Here is a 25,264-nt window from a genome sequence, read left to right on the forward strand (position 1 = left end):
TTAAATGAACCAGAGAAATAACCTTCTATCTTGCTTAAGCTAATGTTACATGGGACCTTTCGCTACAGGTGTTCTGATACAGGAGAGAATTGCCGCTGACTGCACTGCCCCCTCCCTCAAAGGCTTGGGAATTTTGCTACTGGGACCCCCCTCTTAAATTCCTCTTCATAAATTTCACACTCAGCACCTTCACTCCTGACCTTTTGGTGACATCATGATTTCAAGATGATAAATCCTCTCAACAAAAGGTTCAGGAATCCTTAGGTTATACCTGAGTTTTTCCAAGTCTGGTTTGGAATTTACAAATTTTCCTACTCTCAAGTCATTTCTGAACTAGGAACTTATAAATATCTCGGCTCCAAGGAGTCACGGAAATGATTAGAGACTCTTATTTCACCTCACTCTTCTAAGGAAATCTTGAAATGCAGTTTTAATGAATACAGAACTGAACCTTAACCCAGCTATCCAGGGTACTCCAGACTTTTTTTAAATAGCTGCAGCTTTATCACTTGTGCCAAATGGTTTTACATGCATAAGGAAGTAACGGCTTTCCTGCGGTTTTGAGCAATTTTCTATGTTCCACTCAGACAATACGAACATCAGAAATTTCTGAATTAAGTATTTGACTCAAAGTAAGACTGAAAATGTTACCGTCAGATTAACAGACACACCCCTAAACATTTTTGAGACCCAGGGTGAGAGTTTAAATGAAGGTCCACATACCATATATCTAAATATTTTAAAATTATAATTCAGTGCAATAAACCATTAAATATGTTCTATCCTCCTTCATAACAATTTAGAAGTCCTAGTTTGAATTCAGGCTACATCTCAGAGTTCTTTTCAGAACTTGCGGGCTAAGGGAGAGCCAGTCTCTGGCCCCCAGCCTGGAGCCCACCCCATTCTCCTCACACGTCTAGCCCTGTCCTTCAAATGCTGGCCTGTGATTTTCCCAGACCACACACAGGAGCTCCATCTAAACCCCTTGGTCATCCCTGAGGCCTTGTCTGCCCTGAGCAGGACAGACCCTGGGAAGAGGCCCACACAGGCCTATACGTGGGCTCAGAACCATTTGGGTAGGGAATTTGGAGTTCTGTGATACAGTGTGATCTAAGGGGTCACTTGGGCTCTGAGTGGACTTGAGGCAAGTCCACTTGAGGGGGTGTGTCCAGGGGAGGGCCAGAACAGGACCCAGGACCCTCCTCACTACCACTTTTATGCAATGGGCTAGAAGGCCTATCTAGTGCAGTAAGGCAAGAAAAAAAATTTTAAGGTATCAAAATTGAACAGGAAAAGATAAAACTGTCATTTTCAGATGATATGATTATATATGTAAAAAAACCAAAAAACAAGAAGAACCTACAGGTAAACTATTAGAATTAACAGGTGAATTTGACCAGGTTGCTGGATATCAGATCAATAGATAAAAACAAACTGTACTTTTACATATCAACAATGAACAGTTATAACCTCAAGAAAAAGTATAAAACATTGTCGAGTGAAATTAAATAATACTTAAATAAAAGGAGGAATACTTTATACTCACAAATTATACATCTCTCTACTAGTAAGATATTAGTTTTTTCCCAGATTGATCTAGAGATTCAATCCAATCTCAATTAAAATCCCAGCAGCTTTTCTTGGTGGAATTTGAGAAGCTACGTCTAAAATTTATATGGGAATGCAAAGACAAGAACAGCCAAGACAACCTTGAAGGACCACAGAGTTGGAGGACTTACCATACCAGATGTCAAGGCCTGCCACACAGCTCTAGTAATTAAAATAGTGTGGAATTGGCATAGAGACAGACAATTGACCAATGGAACAGAATAGAGAATCTAGAAGCAAACACACATGTATGATCACCTGATTTGCAACAAAGGTGCATTGCAATGCAGAGGGAAAAGATGATCTTCTCTTTAAATGGTGCTGGGTTAATTAAAGGCCCATTTAGAAAACAATGAACCTTGAGCCCTACTTTTTTTTTTTTAAGCTCTTTATTGGAATATAATTGCTTTACACTCTTGTACCAATTTTTGAGGTACACCAAAGTGAATCAGCTGTATTTATACATATATCCCCATATCCCCTCCCTCCCGCGACTCTCTCCTATCCTCCCTGTCCTGGCCCTCTAAGGCATCACCCATCATCAAGTTGATCCCTTGAGCCCTACTTTTACACCATGCACAAAAATGGATTCCAGATAGATTATAGACCAAAATGTAAACAGAACAATGAGGCTTCCAGAAGAACACATGGAACAATACATTTACAAACTTGGAGTAAACCAAGATTAGACAGGAAACAAAAACAATTATCTTTAAAAAAATGATTGATAAGGTGCAGGGCAGAGGCCCCTCCTGCCCAGGTCTTAGGGCAGAACTGGTAGTTAATACCTTGATATTGAGAAAGGTAGCACTTTCTTTATACATCTCTCCTCGATGCCAACACTCTTCATGATTTATGTCCTAAGTGAAAGGAACCTAGAAAAGCAGCTAATGAAAATAACATTCTCTCTCTGGTTTTACACTCAATTTTAGAGTGCTTGGGATGAACAATATTTTCAAGATTATATCAGTATCAACTAAAACAGTATTTTCAGGATTATATACAATATCCTTTTTATCCCACACAGAAATGCTCAGAGATCACCGAACTTTAGATGGAGTACCCTAAGTACAACAAGATGATGTGACATCTACTTCACAGTAAGCAACAGATCTGGAACAAGAACCCATAACAGTTCAATATTCTTCCCACTACAACAAAATATTTTATCATTGACCCAGTACAGCACGGGTTATTCAATCATTTCTAGATACCTCTATGTTCTATAATAATATTTCAGTAATTTGAATATTTTTTTTCTCCCAGTAAGTACACTTCAGTTTCTGCCAGAAATGATCTCTCTCTTCTCCATTTTTATGAAATCCCACCTAAGAGAACAAACATATGGGCACCAAAGGGGGAAAGCGGCGGGGGGGGGGGGGGGATAAATTGGGAGATCGGGATTGCCATTTATATATTAACATGTATAAAATAGATGACTGATAAGAAAAAAATATCAAATTGTACACTTTAAATATGTGCAGTTTATTGTATGTCCATTATATCTCAACAAAATTCTTTTTAAAAGGAAAAAAAAAAAATCCCACCTATTTTTCTAGCTCAAATCCCACCCAGCTCAAACCCCATTTTCTCCATGGAACCCTTCCTGACCAGGCCGGCTGGGTGAGCTCTTTCCCACATCTCAACGCCCACAGTATCACTGTCCATGCAATTAATTAATCACACGCTGGCACTGTGCCACTTCTGGCTGCTTTGAACTCCTGTTTATCCCTCCTGCACTTCTTGCTCCAAGTCCTTTATTGCACATCTCAGGAGCCTTGTCATCATCATGGGAGAGCGATCAAAGACCTTTTAGAGTTTACTGGGTACAAGCTCTGCCCTATTGCATAGCTACACAGAGAGGCCCTTGCTCTCCTAGAACTTAGAGTTCCACTGGGGACAGGGCAGGCACACACCTTCAAAAAGTCATACAAGGCAGAAAAGTATCTGAAATGAAATGAATGGTACAGACGAGAAGTCAAAGAGTTCAATCTGCGCAGGGGAGGAATTCGTGAGAGGGTCTCAAAGTCTGGGGAGGTACCCTGAGGAGAGGGGAGGGGAAGTGGGGAGGGGAGAGGAGAGAGGGAAGCGGGGGCGGGCTTGGCACTGCAGGCGATCAGAGGCACAGCGCAGGAAGAGCGAAGCCCCGGTCCTTCGGGCCTGATGTGACCCATTTACTCCCCAGTTCCTACCAGTCTGCTTTCTTCTTTCTGTTTGTAGCTCTTGCTTTGATCTTCTTCACTCTCCTTCTTCCCATCTAAATATTCTCCAAGGGCTTCCCTGCAATGGAAAAAAAAGTAGAGAAATTGAAGTTATTTCTAGTACTTAGATTCTATATTTTAAAATTTCATAGTACTTCACAAAAATATATTCCATATGGATAAAAATTTGAATACTAAAAAAACACAGTCGTAAAAACACTGGAATTAAATACAGGAGAGCACTTCAGAGTAAGATCAAAGTTAGAAAGAAAAAAAAGAGTGAAAGATTTACTCCTAAAATTTAAACATTTGGGGAGTTCCCTGGCAGTCCAGTGGTTAGGATTTGGCATTTTCACTGCAGTGGGCCCAGGTTCAATTCCTGGTCAGGAACTAAGATCCCTCAAGCTGCACAGTGTGGAAAAAAAAAAAAATTAAACATTTTATCCTTGAAAGTCAAGGGATTAACTGATAAAAGATATTTGACAAAATTTTTCTCTAAAATAGAATGGGCTCCTTCAGGTACGTACAAAAAAGACAAAATACTATTAATACAACATTGTTAATCAACTATACTTCAATTAAAAATTAAATTAGATTAAAAAAATTTTTTTATAAATTTATTTATTTATTCATTTATTGGCTGTGATGGGTCTTTGTTGCTACATATGGGCTTTAGCTGCAGAGAGCGGGGGCTACTCTTCATTGCGGTGCATAGGCTTCTCATTGCAGTGGCTTCTCTTATTGTGGCGCACAGGCTTCAGTAGTTGTGGCACACAGGTTTAATAGTTGTGGTTCACAGGCTCTAGAGCACAGGCTCAACAGTTGTGGCGCACGGGCTTAGTTGCTCCGCAGCATGTGGGATCTTCCCAGAGCAGGGCTCGAACCCATGTCCCCTGCATTGGCAGGCAGATTCTTAACCACTGCGCCACCTGGGAAGCCCTAAAATTTTTTTAAAAGACAAAATAGCAAATAGGAAAATTGGCAAAGGATGTGAACAAGAAGTTTACAGAAGAAACACAAATGGCAAATAGACATTAGAAGATATGTTCAACTTCACATATAACCCGAGAAATGAAACTGAAAACCCTGTGGGGTATCATCCTTCTCCTATCAGATGAGAAAAGATTTAAAAGGCTGACATAGTGTCTGGTGGAGTGGAGGGTGTGGGTGCCCACGATTCGTCCTCCGTGGGTGGGAATGTGAAGGGTCACAACCCAGCCTAAAGGCAATTTGGTGAGACTTATCCAAAGCTTACATGGGTCTCCTGCCTGACCCAAACTTTATGAATTTTCCATAGAAAGCTGTCACACGTTCACAAAGAAATATGCGCAAGAATGATTACTGCAGCACTGACTCTACTGGTAGGAACATGGAAACATTCTACAGACATATTAACAGCTGCCTATTTAAATCACTTGTGAGGCAACAATACAAGAAAATGTTTTGTTTTGTAGTCTATAAAAAAAAATTATGTGATATCTAGCAGCACAGAAAGATGTCCACAATATGTAAGAAAGCCAGCTGTAGAACAATACGTAAAGTAAAATATAGATTTTCTTCTTAATATAGGCTTATATACACATAGGAAAAATTTTGGAAGGATTTATGACAAACAGTTGACAGTAATTTTTTAAGGAGAGAACTTTACCTGAGGACTTATGTTTTCTACATTTTTCTATTGCATGAATTTTATAAATAGCGCATACCGGTGTATGTGTTAATCAGAAAATAAGACCAAAGATGAAGGGGGAAAGGTAAGGTTCCAGATTCTGGACGTCTTTGGAGCAGGCATGGGGGGATGACCCAACCAGCGCCCACCCCACTTCCATCGCGGAGGTCCACCCTCTCCTCTGGCACACGGCGGCCATGAGGACTCCCAGCTCTGCCTTAAGGAAAATGAAACCATCATCTTATGGCTTCTCCCACGGTGAAACAAGCAGACCCCTTTCTTGACTCTTCATTCTTTCTCGACTTTTTCTATCCCGGACTTCCATCTTCCCTCCCTTTGTTCAAAGGTCAGCACGGCCCTGCATAGTGCTACACCATTTTTGAGATCTGCAACGGAGTTAGCACGACCCCGCTCCCAATCCAACTGAAACTCTTTTTTTTCTTGTCATGTCATTCACTTCCCTGCTCCTACTGAACCTACTCAACGCCCTTACTGAGAAAACGATTTGTTTCATTCTACTCAGGGCTTCAGGTGTTGCCAGGCTAATGGTGTTCTCATGACCACCCAAAACGCACTCATTCTCCTGACTTTCTACTTTGACCACCAATTAGTTACCAACTCTAAATAATCCTTCCAACTACTTCCTGGAGCAAAGACCTGTGCTTCAGAAAGAAAAAGAACTATGCTACACATTCTTACCATCTAGTTTCAACTCGAATCCCACTGCTGTCTTTACTTATCACTCCTGACGACCTAGCACTGCACTGTCCAATATGGTAGCCACTAACCACATGTGGCTGTTGAGCACTTGCAATGTGGCTGATCCCAACTGAAATGTGCTATGAGTGTAAAATACGAACTAGATGGATTTTGAAGACTTTCAACCAAAAACGCCAAGTGTCTCAATATGATTTATACTGATTACATGTTGAAATAGTATTTTTATATAAGTGAGTTAAACAAAATAAATTACAAAATTTAATTTCACCCGTTCTGTTTTTTTTTTAAATGTGGATGCTAATTTACATATTGTATTTCTATTGTTCAGCGCTGACCTAGCATATTCCCCAAAGTTGCCATCCCAGACTTCTCTCTCCTCAGGTTTGAGCTGGATCCCTCTTTTGGGAAGCTGCTTCCCCACCACTGCCACCCGTGTGGTCTCAGTGGAAGCTGCCATCTTGAACAACCACACCTCCTGACAAGTCAGAGTCCTTCCTCAGGACTTAAAAAATTGGCTGGGTTTAGAGCTCTGGTTTTTCTTTAGAACTTTGAGGGCATTGCTCATTGTCTTCTGGTGTCCACTGTTGCTATTTGCGAAACCAGATGTCATCTTGTTTCTTTTCTTTTTTTTTACATTTGATTAATTAATTAATTTATTGGCTGCGTTGGGTCTTCTTTGCTGCGCACGGGCTTCCTCTAGCTGCAGTGAGTGGGGGCTATTCCTCACTGTGGTGCACGGGCTCCTCATTGCGGTGGCTCCTCTTGTTGCGGAGCACAGGCTCTAGGCATGCAGGCTTCAGTAGTTGTGGTATGTGGGCTCAGTAGTTGTGGCTCATAGACTTTAAAGCGCAGGCTCAGTAGTTGTGGCAGACAGGCTTAGTTGCTCCTCAGCATGTGGAATCTTCCAGGACCAGGGATGGAACCCGTGTCCCCTGCATTGGCAGGCAGATACTTAACCACTGTGCCACCAGGGAAGCCCCATCCTGCTTCTTAATCCTTTCTTCGTATGTGACAGTTGTTACGTGACAGTTGTTGTCACTGTTGTTCACTCTGGAAGCTTGTAGGACCCTTCTCTTGGTTCTTGGTCTGAACATTCCCAGTGGTGTGTTTGTGGTGGGTCTACTTTCATCCATTGTGCTGTCAGATGGTCCCTTTCAACCAGGGAACTCATGATCTTCAGTTCTGAGAAATGTTCGTGAATTCTTTCAGTGATCATTTCCTCCCCTCTGTTTACCCTGTCCTTTCTTTCTGGATCTAGAAAGGAGATACTAGATCTCTTGCACTAGTCCTCTAATTTTTAAAAAATCTTTTTCTCTACTAGTTCCTACCTTTTTCCCTTTTTGCCCTATCTCCCAGGCAATTCCATCATCTTTACTTCCCAACCCTTCTACTATTTTCCATTTCAACCATATTTTTAACTTTCAAGAGCTCTGTTTTGATCTCTAGATTATTTTAATAGCATCCTATTTTTGTTTCATGGTTGCATATCCTCATTTCTTTTTTCTCTAAGGATTTTAATGATAGTCCTTTTTTCTTTTTCTTTCTTTCTTTCTTTCTTTCTTTCTTTCTTTCTTTCTTTCTTTCTTTCTTCCTTCCTTCCTTCCTTCCTTCCTTCCTTCCTTTCTTTCTTCCTTTCTTTCTTTCTTTCTTTAATTTTTTGGCCTTGCTGCACAGCATACGGGATCTTAGCTCCCCAACCAGGGATCGAACCTGTGTTCCCTGCATTGGAAGCACAGAGTCTTAATCACTGGACCGCCAGGGAAGTCCCTGTCTTTCTTTTTTAACTGAAGTGAAATTGGTATGTAACATAAGTTTCAAGTGTATTTAAAGATAGTCTTTTCGTTGTGTTATTGATTATTTCTCTTCCTGCATAGTCTCAATTTCCTATAAATTGCTTCTTCCTGTTTGTTCATTTTAGTGTCTACCTTTCATCTTAAAGATTTTCTTCAGACATCTCGAAATCCTTGGCTACCTTTCCATGCTAAGACGAGAAAGCTTATGAAGGCGCTGAGTGCAAGGGTGTGGTATAACCGTGCAGGACAATCTACTTGAACCGCTTCCTGGGCAGACCTGATTTCTGTGTCTTTAAGTCCCTCCTTCTGGGATGGTCAGATTTGGCAGAGCAATTTCTCCAGTCTCCTGCCAGCAACGGGTAGGTCCTGCTAGCATTCCAGAAATGGGGAGCTGGAGGCACTCCGCTCCAGTGTGCACGTGTCCATGGAATCCCCTTGCTTTTAGTACTGTGTCCTTGCCTCCTCTCTGCCCAGCAGTCCCCAAACCATACATCCTCCGTTTTACTTTCTCCAAACTCCCGGTCAACTGTGCAAAGTAGGAGATGGTTCTTGACATCTATTAATTTTCCAATCAATTCTTATTTTAGTTCCCTCTTCACCCCTATCCAGATAAACCTGATGCTGCCAATTTCCTAGTCTTTCGGAGATTTATTGCAGAGGAAACCAAGAGGGCTCTCAGCTTTCCTCACTACTAGTTTATATTTCCATGTTCTTGAATCTGCTAAGCCATTTACATCTGTCCGTGCACATCCCAGCTTCCAAAATGTTGTTGCTATTGAGTCCTCCTGTTTCGCTTGACTTTGTAGGTTTATATCTTTTTTACTTAATCCCTTTAAATGTCATTTTTGATAGAGATCCTAGGTAAATGCATGTGTTCCATCCACCATCTTGACCCAGAAGTGACATCAGGAATTTGAAACTTCCATTGAGACACTAGAGATTAAGAGCTTTGGGTGCTTTAGCTATTAATCCTATCCTTTATCATCATATGACATTTGATTCTGTTAACAGCTTCCTCTCTGAAACTACACCTCAGTGACATACCAAGGCTCAGGCAGTTAGGCCGGTGGCCACCACAGGCGATTCAGGAGCCCAAGGCTAATTTTAAGACAACACAACTGACTAAAGTCAGTCTGTGTTTTACTATCACCCTGTGCCGGCAACAGTTGTGGGACTACCCTGGCAGTCCAGTGGTTATGACTCCACGCTTCCAATGCAGGGAGTGTGTTGGGTTCCATCCCTGGTCAGGGAAGATCCTGCGTGCTGGGTAGCCAAAAAAAAAAAAGAAAAAGAAAAAAGAAAAAAAAAAATTTCTTGAACTGAATAAAAATGAAAATACAACATACCAACTTTAAAAAAATGTTTGTCAGTCGTAAAACACTCCTTTCTGAAAAATCTTTTGTTAATCTAAGTTCCAAACAATTGCTGCAGTTACTGTTGATTTTTAATAATATATATGTAAGCTTCAATATAGCACCTTTCTACTTCTTATCCTTGGAAGAGGAAGTTAATTTGTAGCATTTGCACTTTTACAGTTGTTCTCTGACACATACAGACTCAGCTATATGCGTGTGTTTTGACAGCACATTTGAAATGGTTCAGAAGCGTCCCAGCTCACTTCCGCACAGGGCATGTCCACAACCCCCCAGGTACTACACATTCCTGCACATTAGGGATTTGATGTAAACAACACTAGCTCAGTTATTAGAAACATGAAGAAACTGAACTTGACTTATTTCAATTCTGTCATTCTCTATACAACTCGTTCTCTAAATCTTGCGAATTCACTCCTTTGGGAACATTTCTTCATGTTTTTACTTCCTTTTTTCCCCCAAAACACATGTAATTTAAAAGTATTCAACCATTACTTCTTTCTCATTTTTGTATTATAAATTTTATTTTTATTTTTTAAAATTTTACTGGCATGGTAATATAAACAAAGTTCAATAAAAGAAAATGTTCGCTGTCTGCTTTTCTTCTCAGACTATTGTTATCATCTGTGTTTTAGAAATTACCTGCTCCAGGAGTTAAATTCGTTAGGTACACCACTGTAGCTCCCTTCTTCGTTTTTCCACCAGCCTCAACTGGCCATTCTATCTTAGTCTCCTTTGTCAGCGTTTCCTCTTCCATCAACTTCTAAATGCTGGGCTGTCTTAGGGCTTGGCCATGAGCTTTTTTCTCATCCCTTTTTATCATCTTCACCGGTGTTTAAAATACAATCACAATGCTGCTGATGTTCTCACTGCTATCTCTAATCCAGATCTCTTCTGAGTTTAAGACCCACACCCAACTGCCTAGTGGACATCTCAATTTTAATGTCTTACAAATTTCGATTTCACTTAATATGGGCAAAACCAATTCCTGCCTCACTCCCCCGTCACTGTCTTTGCCACCTCAATAAAAGGTATTACCATCTATCTACTCAGCTGTTCAAGCCATTCTTGCTTTTCCCCATCTTTCATCAGCATATCCAAACAATCAATATATCCAGTCAATTTCAGCTCCGAAATATGTCTGGAGTGCATCTGCTTTCTCTCCAAACCACTGCCACTAACTAGTCCAGACTAGTCCAGACCAACTTCATCTCTCACCTGGACCAATGCACCCACTTCCTAATTGGCCTCCTTACTTTCACTTCTGGCTCCACCAAACCATTCCCCAAAGAGCAACGAGAGTAATCTTAACATACTTAAAACTTTGAGAAATTCTCACACTAGCCTGTGGATAAGAGCTATCGCTGCACAGAAGGTTAAATGGACACTCCAAAACTGCACCCGAGTGCATAAAAAAACAATATTGTAGGCTGGGGGGGTGGGGGTGGGGATTAAGGTCACCCTTAAGGATCTCAAGGATGCAGGAGTGGTGGTGCCTATCAAATCTCCATTTAATTCACTGGTCTGGTCCCTGCAAAAACTGGGTGAATCCAAGAAAATGAGTGTCAATTACAGCAAGCTCAACCAAGCAGCAGTCCTAATCACAGCTGCCATGCAAGTGTGGGGTCTTTGCTTGAGCAGATTAGTGTGGCCTTGGGTACATGGAGTGTGGCCACCGATGGGGCCAAATGCATTATTTTCTACCTCAATCAGGAAAAAGGATCAGGAAATTCATATTTACGTGGAACAGCTAGTGCATACTCACATAGCCCTCTCACTCACAGGGCCATGTTAACCCTCTGTCAAAATACAGTCTGAATAGATCAGGACCATCTGAATATCCCACAGAACATCACACTGATCTCCTATATCAGGGTTGGCAAACTATGGCCGGTGGACCAAATCTGACCCACCTGTTTTTGTATGGCTCACAAGTGAAGAATGATTTTTACATTTTCAAATGGTTTTTCAAAAAGACCAAGATGACTAGGCAGAGCACAGGATTTTTAAGGCAGTGAAAGTATTCTGTACAATACTGTAATGGTAGATACATGTCATATATTTATCCGTCAGTTGCAGCAAATGAACCACTCTGGTGGGGAAGGTTGATAGTAGAGGAGGTTATACATGTGTGGGGGGAGGGGTACATGGGAAATCTCTGTACTTTTCACTCTGTACTTTCCATTTTTCTGTGAACCTAAAACTGCTCTAAAATACGAAGTTCACTAATTTAGAAAAAAGATCTAAATATGAGGGATATTTTGTGACACATGAACATTATATGAAATTCAAATATCAGTGTCCTTAAGTATAGTTTTGTTGGAACACGGCCACATCACTTAGGGGCCCTTGCGTCCAAAAGCCAGCAGGCAAGAAGAGAAGCACCATCTTGGCAGGGCAGCTGACCCTGACCAGCAGGACAAGGTATAAGTGCTGTCACACTGAGAGGGTCTTCAGGGGATCATGCAGGTGCTCCTGGGTACCCCCTTAAGACAGGCCACTGCCTCTGTGAATGGACAGGTGTGGCAAACCCGGCCTGAGAATGGTATGGTTATCAGCCTTAGACCCTGCAGGAAAAGGGGTTTGTGTCCCACAACCTGATAAGCCACTGAGACCAGCAGAAGCGATAGCCCAGGTCCACTCCGTAACTACTTGTGGAAGGAAGGCAGGCTGGGAGGCAAGGAGGAAAGAAAGACCTGGGCAGGCAGGTCATGGAGCGCCCGCATCTTCAGTGCACGGCCCATAGTGCCTGGCGCAGCAGCTTCTCAATGAACATGCTGGAGGGATTGTTATTTCTGTATTTGACTTTACTAGTGCTCAATATTTTAATAACCCACACTTTGTTTGAACCTTCTGATAGAAATGTGTTCTAGCTCACCAAGAAACAAGGTCGGCTTGCATGTACGCACGCCGGCCCCTCCCCGCAGGGGCTCTGGCGGGGAGAAGCCACCCACTCATGCCCGCCCCGCGTCTCCGGCACCCGGGGCGCTCCTTGGCCGGACCCGCCCGAACCCCCGCTCACCGCCTGCGAGCTTCCAGGCGCGCCGCGATGCGGAGGCGCCGGGCCTGGATCCGCTCCTGAGGGTTATCAGAATGTATCGAGGGCCCGAGAATCGGGGTGGCTAAGTGTTCCTCCTCCTTCTCCTCCAGGACCCCCAGGGATCCCGGCGGATTCATGGCAGGTGCCTCCCGCCGCCAGGCAGCTCTGCCTGGACTACCGCAGGACTACCGCCCGGTTGCTAACAACAAGCCGTTGCCAGGGAAAATCTGTTGCCTGACCCTGGGGCTGGCGTGGTTGCGCGCGCAGCCTCTCAGGCCCCGCCCACTGGTGTTCAGAACGCTGTATCTCAGCGTGGGGCTTTATTCCTTTCTCCTGTAATTAGGGTGAGAGCTGTCTTGAATCCCCCACGAAGGCCCGGTGATGGGGGTTAACAGAGGCTGGAAGATTTAAGAGCTGGACCAAGTTGTGATTCATCACTGACTGACCCTGATGATTAATTCTTCATCAAATAAATATTCCTCAAAATCGTATTCATCAGATATAATTAAGTACCTACTCTATGCCAACCACTGTGCTAGCACGGAGGATACAAGCGTTGTCCTTTCTTCACGGAGGGGCTAGAATAATAGGTCCGCTTGGAAAATTTGAACTTAAGTATATTACATCCATCTACTCGTCATCCATTCATTTTTGAGTTCCCATTGATACTTTGTGCATTTGGCCCCTATCTTCTCTAGAATGTGAAAACACCCTGCCATTAGTAAATTTATATCCATCAAGGAATTGTCTTCTGTAGCGGTTTTCAGTAGCTGAAACCTAGGACAATCCCACCATCACCACCTGCAATCACATAATTAACAGAAAAAAGAAAAGGAGAGCAGAGGAAAATGGTACGGAGTGGGTAAGGAGGGAAGAGGAGTGAAAGAGCACAGAAGCACAATTTAACTTTCGAGGAGTCCCTTAAAAAGCACTATTTCTTGGGCGGTTTTTTGTATGTGTGTTGCACTGCCAACAAAAAATGCATAGTTCTTAGTGAGAAATAAAACCCTTTCGAAAACAAGCTGGATAACATTTGGCAGAATTTTATCCCACTGGCCTGAGGGAAACTAGGGAAAGGCCACCGGAGTAGCAAGAAAATGCAGGTCCTAGTCCTAGACTCGCCCTGCAACCTTGGGTATGCCACAACTTCTTGACCACTTTCTCAGCTGTACTGCCTGCCTACTCAAGTCACAGGCAATTGTGAAGCCAAGGAAGATAAGCACCTTGTGAATAAGACCTACCCAGAGGCAAGTGGAGTTTTCTTTTTTAAATTAATTTTTCCAAGTGTGCAAGTGGTAGGGGGATTTGGGAGTGCCAAAATCTTGGAGCAGCCAGGAGTCCAAGAGCTGCCTGCATCCTTGTCCCATACTTAGCCAGGGTGAGGACTCTGGAGGGTGGGGGAGGGAGGAATGTGTTAGCTTCGGGTCTCAGGGCCCTCTGCCAAATCTCTCTCTCCTATAGTTGTAACCTCCAGCTTTAAACTTACCTAGAGGCTGAGGAATCAGAGGGGCAAGGTATAATTCTGACCACTGCCTCCTGCAGGTCCTGGTCCACGACTCCACCATCTGTGAGGAGAGATACAAGTGTGTGTGCCTGTCTACAGCTGGGAGTAGGATACCACGATAAAGTCTGTGGGAATCAGCTGTCACACAAGAGATGGGAGAGAGAGTAAAGGTACCACAAAACTCAAAAGGAGCGATCGACAAACTGCTTGACCTAAAGCCAGACATTTTTCATGATAAGGAATCTAACTCCCTTTTTTGCTGTTTGAGCTTTGAAGCCTCATGTCTCTTTCCCCCTCTGTTCTACATCTGGGCAGCTGATTTAAAAACAAAACAAAACCCAAAAAGGCCTAGGTGCTCTCTCCTTTGGTGGGAGGCTCCTACTGTGTGTGCTGGGTACCCTCATCCTGGCCCCACCTCCTAACCATAATAATACCCCAAGCCAGTCTCCTTTCCTGGCTCTCTCCAGCCATTTTCCAATCAGCTGGGAGGTCTTCACTGCTGTCACAGACGGCCTCAATTATGCAAATAACCTTTTTTATAGGTGTGGAAAAAAACTCTCATTCACTGCTGGAAAGATACCCTTTAGGAGGATAGTTTGCCAGTATCAGTAGTTTAAATAAGCATATGCATTGAGTAGGCAATTCTACTTAAAAGAATTATCTTTGAGAGATAATAGGTCTAGGCTATGGCCCCATGGAGTCAAAATTACATCAGTAATTTTTTTAAGTTTATCAATAGCTAAACCCAAGCTGGTTACCCCTGCTGAGTGTCAGGCCCCTGCTAGGTGTTTGACATTTGCATTTAGAAGGGAAGGGATAACTGCTACGGCAAAGGCAACCAAGAATTTGTGGGGGCGGGGAATTAAGAGCACGTAAGCCAGAGAATTAGCCTGGGTTAAAATAAGGGACATTTCTTCCCTCACCTTCTTTAAACCTATTACAGAAAAAAATTTTAAACGCCCACTGCCAGAACTGGGAAATTAATTCTGATGTAAAAAAACAAATAGGAAATATTCTCCTCGGAAGCAATGTTTGAAAATATGAGTTTTTATAAGAGCTTATGGTTTGTTCACATACTAAAGTTTAGGTGTACTAAGTGTGGGTTATTAAGTTCTTATGGAATTAGCCTGGAAAATTAACACCATACACTAACACTCTCTTCTATGGGAAGATGTTTTTGAGTATGAAACTACCACCTTACAAGCTAATGTAACTGTGACCCAGTTATTATGAGAACAATAAGTGTTACCCAGTACCCAGTTCTGGGAGAGTCAAGAGCAGCATATTATGAAAAGCTGTTACTGCCACCTTCCTAATACTCTGCTCTCTGAACTCAAAGTCACAGGATTATAGAACACCTAGTAGGTGATCAAACAAAACAAAACCTTTTAATGTTTTGCTCTAAATTAACCAACGATTCTCTGAGACAAGTGACCGGACATTATTTTTCTCCCCATAGCCCCCCCTCCCCTTTTGCATCTACCAAGGAAAAACAAAGACGATCTGAAAACAATTAAAAGGATTTAAAAATCATTTACTCTTTACTTTTATTACAATAAATATTTATCAATAATAGAATTAAACAATTTTAAATTAAAACCTACTGCATTACTTTTGGGTTTCACAGCAGCAGAAATAAACATAAATCCAGCTGAAAGGGCAAGGCTTCCAGAATCCAGTGGCAAGAAACAGTCAGGTCTTGATTATCTGGGGTAGCAATGGGGAACAGGAATACCAATGACACAAAACTAATGGTGAAATGCAGAGTTGTACTCTACTTGCACATTGAATTATCTAAGACTTCACAACATTCCAGCTAAGGAATTCAAGCAAGTTGTGAAGCCCCATTTCCCATAAGAGCTGGATATTCTCCCCCCATCAAGCCCAAGGGCACAACTGCTCCAGGGGCTGCCTTCTGGCCAGGAATGGGCCCCATCATCATTTGGACCCAGAAGCCTCAACTCTGGTGGAAGCAACCATCTTTCTCAAAAGCTTTCTGGCTCACACAGTCCCTGGTGAGAGGGAAGTAGAAGGCGACATACGGCAAGGGCCTTTCTGGGGGACTCAGATGAATGGAAAGTAGGAAAGACTGTGGCTCCAGATAAGGAAGAGGCTTCACAGAGTTATGAGCTACATGCAGATTAAGTCAACATGAAGAAACAGTCTAGTGAGGGCGTACCATCTTGCTGATAATCAAGAGGAGACTGCATGTATATATGAATATATCATACATATATATGCACAGAGAATATACGTGTACATATTAAATATGTATATATACACACACCACACATAACCAGATAAAATAAATGCTACAATATTTGCTATGAACACAGCAAGTCCTAGACAGACCAGTTACTAACATGTTCAATTAAACTACTTGAAAGGGAAAATAAGACTTTGTGCTCCTTTCATCTTGTTCTCTAATATATTCCACTTGTAGCAAACACATTCCAGTTACTTAAGTGGTATTGTTTCTAGGTACCTGAGAAGAGATGGCATCATCCCTTTGTTTCAGAATACTACAGAAAGCAAACTGCAACAGGACCAAGCTAAACAAATCAATAATTGATTGCCAGGATTCCTGCCACCTACTTAGTCACAGGGCATGAAACCTTACTCACAAAAGTATCTATTTCCTTTCCCACTATTGGCTACAAATTTAATCTATTATGTTAGATGGGAGGAGAAAGGCAGAAGGCAGGCAGCAGGGAGTTTACACCACAGCAAGTGTTCACTGCCTTCCCCTTAACCCAGAGGAAATGCTACTTTAAGAAACAAAACACAAAACTGAAATTTGGACTTTAATACTGAATTCTGCTTTCTTGGCACATTCCAGAAAGAGCAAATGATTACACGTAGCTGGGTCTTTGTCTCCTGAATGGCTAATTTAATGGAATAAGTTATATAAACAAAATAAGCTACAAAAAATGTTCATATTGTGGGTAGTCTTAATTAGCACTTATTAAACTAAGTCTGATCCCAAATGATACCAATAATTCAAACAGATTCATAATGCAGAAAGCATAGATCTTGTAAAATTAAAACAGGCTCCTCCTATAACCTAAGTAAACATCAAGTACTAAACATGCTTCTGGTCAAGAATTTACTCTTCAGAGATTAAAAAGTGCTTCTCAAGAATATCAGAATCTAGAATTCATGGTGAATTGTGTATGTTTCAATAAAAAACCAGAATCAATTCCTATTCTAAATACTACCCATAGAAACTGCTCAAGAGAAGACCTTAGCCTAAGAGCCACAGGGCATCCAGGGGCATTTTAGCCACTGCAACACTGTCTCTAATTACAATGTAGCATTAGGTACTCCACGGCCATGATCCAGTTCACATGCTTTCAAAATAACACTACTCTGATTGAACCTGGCTTTCTAAGAATGATTCTATAAAGAGTAAGAGGATGTGAATGGCCTGTGGGAGACAATACTTCTGTTGTGTCCAAGTGGACTCTCCTCAAGATGAGCCCTTGTTTAAATATTCTAAGATCAGTCCATGTGCCATTTTCCAATTCTGGGAACCCGGCCTTTCTGACCAAATGTAACACAACCCCATCACTCAGGCCACCTGTGAAAAAAGGCTACAAATGGCAAAACTTCTTTTGCTATCCAAAATATTAGCTCATTAAGATCTGCCTGTAAGAAGAGCAGGTCTCTGCTTAAAAACAATCAGCTAGATTAGTATCTCTTGCATTTTTATTTCAAAAAGGAAAGCATTACTAGCATGCAGGTTTAAAAGGTTACATTTATTTTGCACTGTAAAAACACTGGAAATAAATTAGCCAGGAAATCCAATTCCCATGGCTTCACACAAAGGAAGAAGTAAACACATTGCCGCTTTCTCTGGAAAAGTTAGACAACCATGATTTACCATATACTCTGAAGTAACTGCCTGCCAATAAGTCAGTCGTTTGTACCACTGTCAAAGATGAAAAGTAAAATATACAAATCACATGGGTTACATAATTAATAAAGGAAAATCAGAAATTTACTTAAGCTTCCTAAAATGTACAGGGCATCACACTTTCAAGTTTCGCAGTGATTAATTTAACACTGTTTTACTGTTAAAACTGTCACTTAAAATGTACATGTCAAAGTGCTTCAAATGCAGCATACTAGTTAAAATTCTTCCTGGAAGGTTCTAGCACTGGCAACTCACTTAAGGTTATTCACCACCCACAGGGTGTTCAAGAATGGGCATGCTGCCTTACAAAAGGACACCTCACAGGACAAAGAAAATTCTAGTCTGACTTCACAAATTTCCTATAGAGTGCTCAAGCAAGTCCAGAACTGAGGTCAAGATCAAGGCCACTCTGAACACAGGAATCAACACAACCAAAGATTTCTGTATCTGTTTTTGGCTTATTTGGGAACCCAAAGTCAAAAGTTCTAGTCCATCAGGTTCACTTTGTTCCCTCTGGCACATTCCCAGTCCTTGACTAGTCAACTAAGACAATAAAGGAGATTTGAATGTGGCAGGATCTAGGAGCAACAGAGCGAGTGGGCATCTCCGTCCTAGGTAGTGGCTAGTTAAAAACAAAAAAAACAACCCAGGTGAAGAATGACGAGGAGCAGTTACAAACAGGCTAAAATATAAAGGGGAAAAGTAGCCTTTGATTCAAACACCCTCAGATTACCTTTTCATTCTCCATAGGTTAAAGAATCAAAGTCTGCTTTAGAAAGCAAGGTACATTCCAAATGTTTTTGGGCTGACTACAAAATAAAATAATTCTTTGAAACCTGAACACTCAGGAAAACTTTCAAATTCACATTTGAACTTAAAATTTCTAGAGGAATGACTAAGTTGTGACAATTTTAAACTGTACCCTGCAGTACGATCACTGGGCACTAAAGTGACCTCTTCTTCCCCTTAACGTGGATACTGTGTCTGCTTTCTCCTTTGCATGTTCCTCCAATGCCAGGCTCTAGGTCATGATCAGTTTTCTTTCGGTAACTATTTAGAATTTGGGCAATCCTAGACATACACTCCTCTTCCCAATAGCTCTATATTAAAATACATGACATGCTGGTAACAGTACTAAAACATTCTAGGCCATAATCAGCATTGAACCTTCTTTTTAAAATTACAATTAAAAGTAATTTAACCATGATATTATTAAAATGCCAAGGAAGACTATTTAGCTCTTTATTTGGAAGTTATTCACTCTACTACCCTTAAGACTAAAACCCATAAACTATGTCTAGTACATATTAAGGGAGGAATGTTGGTTAAATTGTGGCAATTTTAAACTGTACATTACATTAACATCATGAATGCTATTAAAGGATCATAAAAGGCAGCATTAACAGACTCAGATATTTTTTAGATTTTTCTATCCCATGCCCCCCTCAAATATAGGGGAATTATTTTCTGACAAGCATGAAAGGACATTTTTCATACCATAACCTGAAAAGAAACTTCTTACAGGTCTAGGTAACTTTGGTCAGAAGAAACACAAAGCAAACCTCTGGCCTGGCTAAGGCACTCGATTCTGAAATGTACAGAAAACATGCATGTATGACCAATCATGCCATTGCTCCCCAAAAGGCAACTCAGCATATGCTGGGAGAAAGGCTGGGGTGTGAACGCACCCCAAAATATCATGCATAAGCCTGAAATATCTGTTAGACTTTGGAAATGTTATGATAATTGGCAATGATGTAAGTTCACAGAGCTCTTCGTAATGAAGTCCTGCTTCAGCTGCTGTATCACTACATAACGAATGGGGGCTTTCACGATGCACTTCAAGACAGCAGACTAAACCAAGAAAAAGAGTCAGCAGTACCTAAAGACTCCCAAGTCCACCGTATTCTGAAACAGTTAATTACTCACTTTTCATCTTTTATCTTCTTGACAGCCATCTTTCTTTCATCTATTGATACCAATAAAACTGACTACAGCATAATTCTTAACCACCATTGGGAAATACGTTATAACATATAGGTACAAAACAATTTTCAAATAAACCTACTGCCACAGAAAAAGAGCAGAAACATACTTTGAGGTAAAATAGCCCCCAAATTACAGGACATGACCCTATGCCAGAAGTAAAAGGTGTTTGTTTGTTTTTTAAACTAAACTGTACAAGGTGAAGAAAGCCTGTGGTCCAAATGTGTCATTTTATAAATATTTATCAGTTCTTTTCTTATATAATACAGATTAATCTCATTTTTGTATACGGGGTCAACAAAACAATAAAATGGTTAGCTTAGAAAACTTAAAACTTTGTTCCCGGTGCAAATTAACACTTTATCCAGTTCAGTTTTAGAGATGACACAGAACAAGGTATACAAAAGATAGAGTTATTTTACTTAATTAGTTCATTTTCTGACATCCATGATGGCAATTTATTGGGTTGGCCAAAAAGTTCATTCAGATTTTTCTGTGACATCGAAAAACCCAAATGAACTTTTTGGCCAATCCAGTATTAACAAACATGGAATCACTATCCATATTTTCCTGAATCAATTTCTCACCTATTTTCAGTGTTCATTTTTGTCTCAGAGAAAGTCATAGAGTATACCTCAACCTTTACAGTTTTTTAAAATGAGTACAGAACCATGTGTTAGCTCCTTGGCGCCTCATTTCTAATAACCTGAATGACAATGATTAGACTTTACACATTTAAAAACTGAAATATCAATTACACAGTTATTTTTACAAAGCAGCAGACTAAAATCCAACAAAGGAATACACTATAATTAAATTTAACGATGGTCACATTCATAGATAAATAATGATTATGGATTTAATTACATATCAACACAGTGGTGCCTATTTTATCCAAGTGCAATCCGTCCAAAAAAAAAGGGTTTAAGATACACTCTTCATTTAAGCACAAACTTCACTCAATGGAAAATAAAAGAAAATCAGCCAGTAAATTTCACCACCACCAAATTAAAGGGATACAAAACCAAAAAGAAAGAATATCCACATTCATGAAAAGGTGTGATCATAAAACAACCATATTAAAATCAAAGAGATTTTTATGTTTGTCAGTAAACCTCAAAAATTACTCATTTTCTTCAAGTGGAGAAGTGAGCAAGTTGGGGAAGACAGAACTTCTATTTCTTTATCCTGTATGAAATAAAAAACACAGCAGTCTCTCCTCCACAGAAAGACAGAGGGAGAGAGGAAGTACAAATTAAATCAGAAAACGAATTCCATAGCGAGGTTCACAGTAGTAATTTCATATGAGCTTCATGAGATTCCTAACTCCTAAGAAAATTGTTCTTGTGAGGAAGTTTATCTGTGTTCCTCACGAGTAATTATTCTAAGACTGGGACTGTCACGTGCTTTCGTGTGATCATAGTTTATAGGCACCAAATCTCAGCAACTTGCAGCTGAGAGAAAAAAATGCCACATTTAAACAGTGAACCATGCCAATGACTGAGCTACAATTACAATCCATTCTCTACTAAGTCTCAATAGAATGTTTCTCTTTAAAAGAAAATTAAACCATTTATCAAGATCTGTTCCATAACAAAGAGAGCCAGAACACTAGAGAATCTAAATATATATATTATGTCTCTTAGCACATGAGGACAAAAGGTATTTCCATGGGAAAGAGAAACCAGTATTTGGCAACTGTATATTGTTCTGCAATCATCTGGCATCTCTTGCTGAAGGTGACTTGCTCTTATCTTTTCCCTATATTAGAACTGGGCTATTGACAGCTTCCACAGCTAAAGACCTACCGCTAAGTACCAAATACGAAAACATATTGGGTCTTCTGAATGTTACCAGTGTTCCTAAACCAATTTGGGGGTTTTAAAAATAAAAACCAAGCATCTTTAACTCTGTATGAACCAAAACATTATGGACTCCTGAAGCTAAAATTACTAGTCTGGTCTAATGTACATTATGTTTAACCAAAACATCACATGGTTTTATAAAAAATAAAATAAAATAAGCTGGAAGTTAGTAGGTCCAAAATTCCACAAGTTCAGATCGTATGTATCATTCCTGCTGTCCAAGTACCACACACGCTGAGTTCCCATGTCTGTTAAGCAGATCAGTTTAGTTCAATGGTGATGGATGAAATATTTACAAGCATCTTATTTACAGTACTTCTTTCTGTAGATTACAGGCCAATATTCTTTTCTTCCATTCCTAGTCAATCTGAGTTTGGTTTCCTCAATGAGAAGGGGTAAATCTGAAAATGGTTGCTCAGCTGCTTTACCTATAGAAAATCAGAACATGAGGCAATGACAAATACATACACAATTTTTTTTAAAAAAAGCATACAGAATTCAGCCTCTGGAGACAATTTACTGGCACGGCAAAAATCATCAGAAATGAAGAAGATTTTCTGGACGAGGATAGCTGTAGAGCTAGCTGGCTAAATGAGTACTAGCATTATCCCAGGAGAGTTAGGACTTAAACCTGGGTCTGCCCAACTCCAAAATCTAGTCTTTCCAGAGCCCTCCAGACCACACAGCCTTCTATTCAAATCTACTAAAAAATTATAGGGTTAGCTGACTTACAATATCTAGCAAATCAAACATTTACATATATGGTTAGAGTCAAGGTTCACCTTCTTATAACACTTCTAGGTAATCATTCCTAATCTCATGAAACACTATAAAACTAGATCTGTAAATTTTTAATGGTTTAAATCACATTAATTAGGGTATCCCTAGTGGGTATCCCAGTTAGCAAGTATTGTTTATTTAATATTTCTTCTTTCCATTCCTATTCTTAATATTTACATTTCAATAGCTCAAATCAATGTTTTGTGTGGCTTAGCAAGGTTTACCTTCTGGTCAGAAGTTGTAGAATTGTTAAGAGAGCAGAAAGACAGACCAAAAAAGATGCTTCTGGAATTTTTTTCAGTTAGCTTGTGCTTATATTTATTTTCCAGATTTTTAACAATGAAAATGTACTGCTGAGGGAGGGAGGGAATATGGGGATATGTGTATAAAAACAGATGATTGAACTTGGTGTACCCCCAAAAAATAATAAATAAGTAAATAAAATTAAAATTAAAAAAAAAAAGAAAATGTACTGCCTTTGTAATTTAAATGTGTTGTGGTTTGGTTTGGTGTGTGTATATGGTTTTCTAAAGATAGGTTTCTGAGGGTTATACTAAGTTAAAACACTTATGAAAGACACTGGCAACTGTTCTACTTCATGCAGATGACTGATCAAATATCAGAATAAAGGCCTAAGAGTGTTGATATAAAGCATATAATGTTAAATTTGCACAAATAAAAACATAAATAATAATGTCTTCATGTCATAATTCATAGGCTATCATGGTTTTTTTAATCTATTTTGTTCCAACAAATGTGGGCTACTTTGGGGAGAAACACTAAGGGAAGAAACATACGTAAGGTATAAAGAGTTATCAAGCATGATAGGTGCCCTCATTTTAAAAATATGTCTGACAATACCGAAGTAAAGACATTTTGTTTCTCAAACTGTTTCACAGCAGGGTTCCTTTCGTACAAGCATACCAAACAGAAGTATTTTTAAAGCTATATAAATATGAATACACTTTCAGACCCAACTGCTATGAAATCATCCTCAGAAAATAAAGCAAATGAAGGAAAAAAATATTATTCCAGATTGTTCACTTCAACTTTATTTACAACAGCGAAAATATGGAAACAACCTAAATGATTAAAATAACTGGGTCACAGTTATGTAAACTGAGAATATATTAAGTAATCTCCTCGACAGAATACTGTACAGCAATTAAAATCATAATTACGAGACCATGCTATAAGATATGTAAAATAATTAGAAAAGAATGTTAAAGTGTGAGGAAAAAGAAAATAAACTGCATGATTCTGATGTTCATTTTATTATACCTATCCTACTCCATCTGTCCTAAAAAGTTTCTTTTTTACTTTTCAGTAGAGCTGACAAATTGTGACTTGTTTTCTTTTCATTTTTTGTACCAGTTTCTTACTTTAGAAGAGAATATTAAGGCTTGCAGAATACTTCTTAAATCTATTCTCTTCCATATTTCCCCTTATAAAAATGTCCCTGACGCTTAAGAAGCAAGTATAGAAATAATCAACAAATAGGATTATTTTGTCCTATGTAATTAAAAGCACAAAAGAGTTTAAAATCCTATTACCAAGAAAATGGTTTACATTTCTTCTCATTTAAAAACAAGAGCTAATTCCTCAAAATAATTACCTAGCTTTTAAATTATTTGTAGTTACTACAACATATTTATTAGAAAACAACACCTGGAATCATGCACCTGGATATTATCCAAAATTTAGAGAATATCACAAAATTCTTCCAGCTACTATAATCAGCAAGTTTCTTCTGAAATTTTCCCTCACCCCTAGTCCACTATTTAGGAATCAGATGGAAGCAATTTTGCTCTAGATTACTCACCACTCGTACTCCATAATGGATGTGGGCCAGAGTAAAAACAGTTGTTAATGTAAACAGAAGGATGCTCTCAATGTGAGAGGCTACTCCTACATTTACCGCCATGACAACCAAGAAGAGAGGAACCAGAAACCAATTCAAAGTTGGGCACCGGGTACTGCTCATCTGACAAACAATCAGCTGACACTTGAAGTTGTTTTAAAGAGAGAAAGAGAATAAAAATTTAATCAGCAAAGCACTAGTCACTCCAACATTTAAAAAGCATTCAAGTAGTTGAGCCAAGATATGTACATTACATATTATCAAGTTCAGTAATTCTCAACTGCTCAGGAGTCCGACCGGACCTCTATCCCAACCTCCAAACCCATGGACCCTCAGATTGTGTGTCAGAAGAGACTGGTAGATAATTTAGTAAGGATGCTATAGAAGGCACTCTTCTATTGGGTAACAGTTTAGATAAAAGAAATTTCTCCCAATTTTAAGATTCTATGACATATGAAAACAATTTTTTCAGAACAGCCTTCCATAGCATCACACAACTAAATTTCTTCATAGTGATGAAGAGATGCTACCTCCAATTCAGTCATATTATCATATAACATCTCAAAACCTCTTTGGCTCTCTTTACTTCAACACCTTTCTCAAATACAGTTTTATTCCTTCAGAGATACTTTTTATACAGCGCATTAATGTTTTCAGATCTTTAAACCCTATGAAATCAGTATGACTTGGGATAGTAAACACAAGTCACAGACATGGAAACATAAACTCAGTGGCTAAGTTAAAAAATAAGAACTTCTAAAGGACCTGGCCTGAGCTAGAGCACTGGCTTCCTGGCTGTCAGGACTAACAGGGTCCTTTCTCAACTCCTCCTGGTCTTTCATCCCTGTCTGCTCTCTTGCTGGGCCGTAGCAGAGAAAGGGATTTTTTAACATACGTAGTGTTTATTACAAAGTTTTTTATTCTATGTTCTTAATTTAAAAATCAGTT

At 39.9% G+C, this 25,264-nt stretch overlaps 2 protein-coding genes across 6 annotated transcripts in view; both read right to left on the reverse strand.

Annotated features, from left to right (window-relative positions):
* DRC1 (dynein regulatory complex subunit 1) overlaps positions 1-12,541 on the reverse strand; it is a 44,324-nt gene extending 31,783 nt beyond the window's left edge. The window contains exons 1-2 of the mRNA XM_057742534.1: positions 12,387-12,541; positions 3,801-3,888 (exon numbers count right to left, since the gene is read on the reverse strand). Of these exons, the coding sequence (XP_057598517.1) occupies positions 3,801-3,888; positions 12,387-12,541 (243 nt within the window). The remainder of the gene's footprint in view (positions 1-3,800; positions 3,889-12,386) is intronic.
* A 5,106-nt stretch (positions 12,542-17,647) lies between these two features.
* SELENOI (selenoprotein I) overlaps positions 17,648-25,264 on the reverse strand; it is a 39,886-nt gene continuing 32,269 nt past the window's right edge. For 2 of the 5 annotated variants that reach the window (XM_057740862.1, XM_057740861.1), the window contains exon 9: positions 24,324-24,460. Coding sequence is in view for 1 of the 5 variants with exons in the window: in XM_057740859.1 (XP_057596842.1) it covers positions 22,005-22,103; positions 24,278-24,460 (282 nt within the window). In the remaining 4 variants the exon portion in view is untranslated. Of the gene's footprint in view, positions 22,104-24,277; positions 24,461-25,264 lie in introns of those variants that run through there. The other 3 variants (XM_057740859.1, XM_057740860.1, XM_057740863.1) reach the window with 3 other exon arrangements.

Source organism: Hippopotamus amphibius, chromosome 7 (genome assembly GCF_030028045.1).
Source record: "Hippopotamus amphibius kiboko isolate mHipAmp2 chromosome 7, mHipAmp2.hap2, whole genome shotgun sequence".
In the NCBI taxonomy this organism is placed as follows: domain Eukaryota; kingdom Metazoa; phylum Chordata; class Mammalia; order Artiodactyla; family Hippopotamidae; genus Hippopotamus; species Hippopotamus amphibius.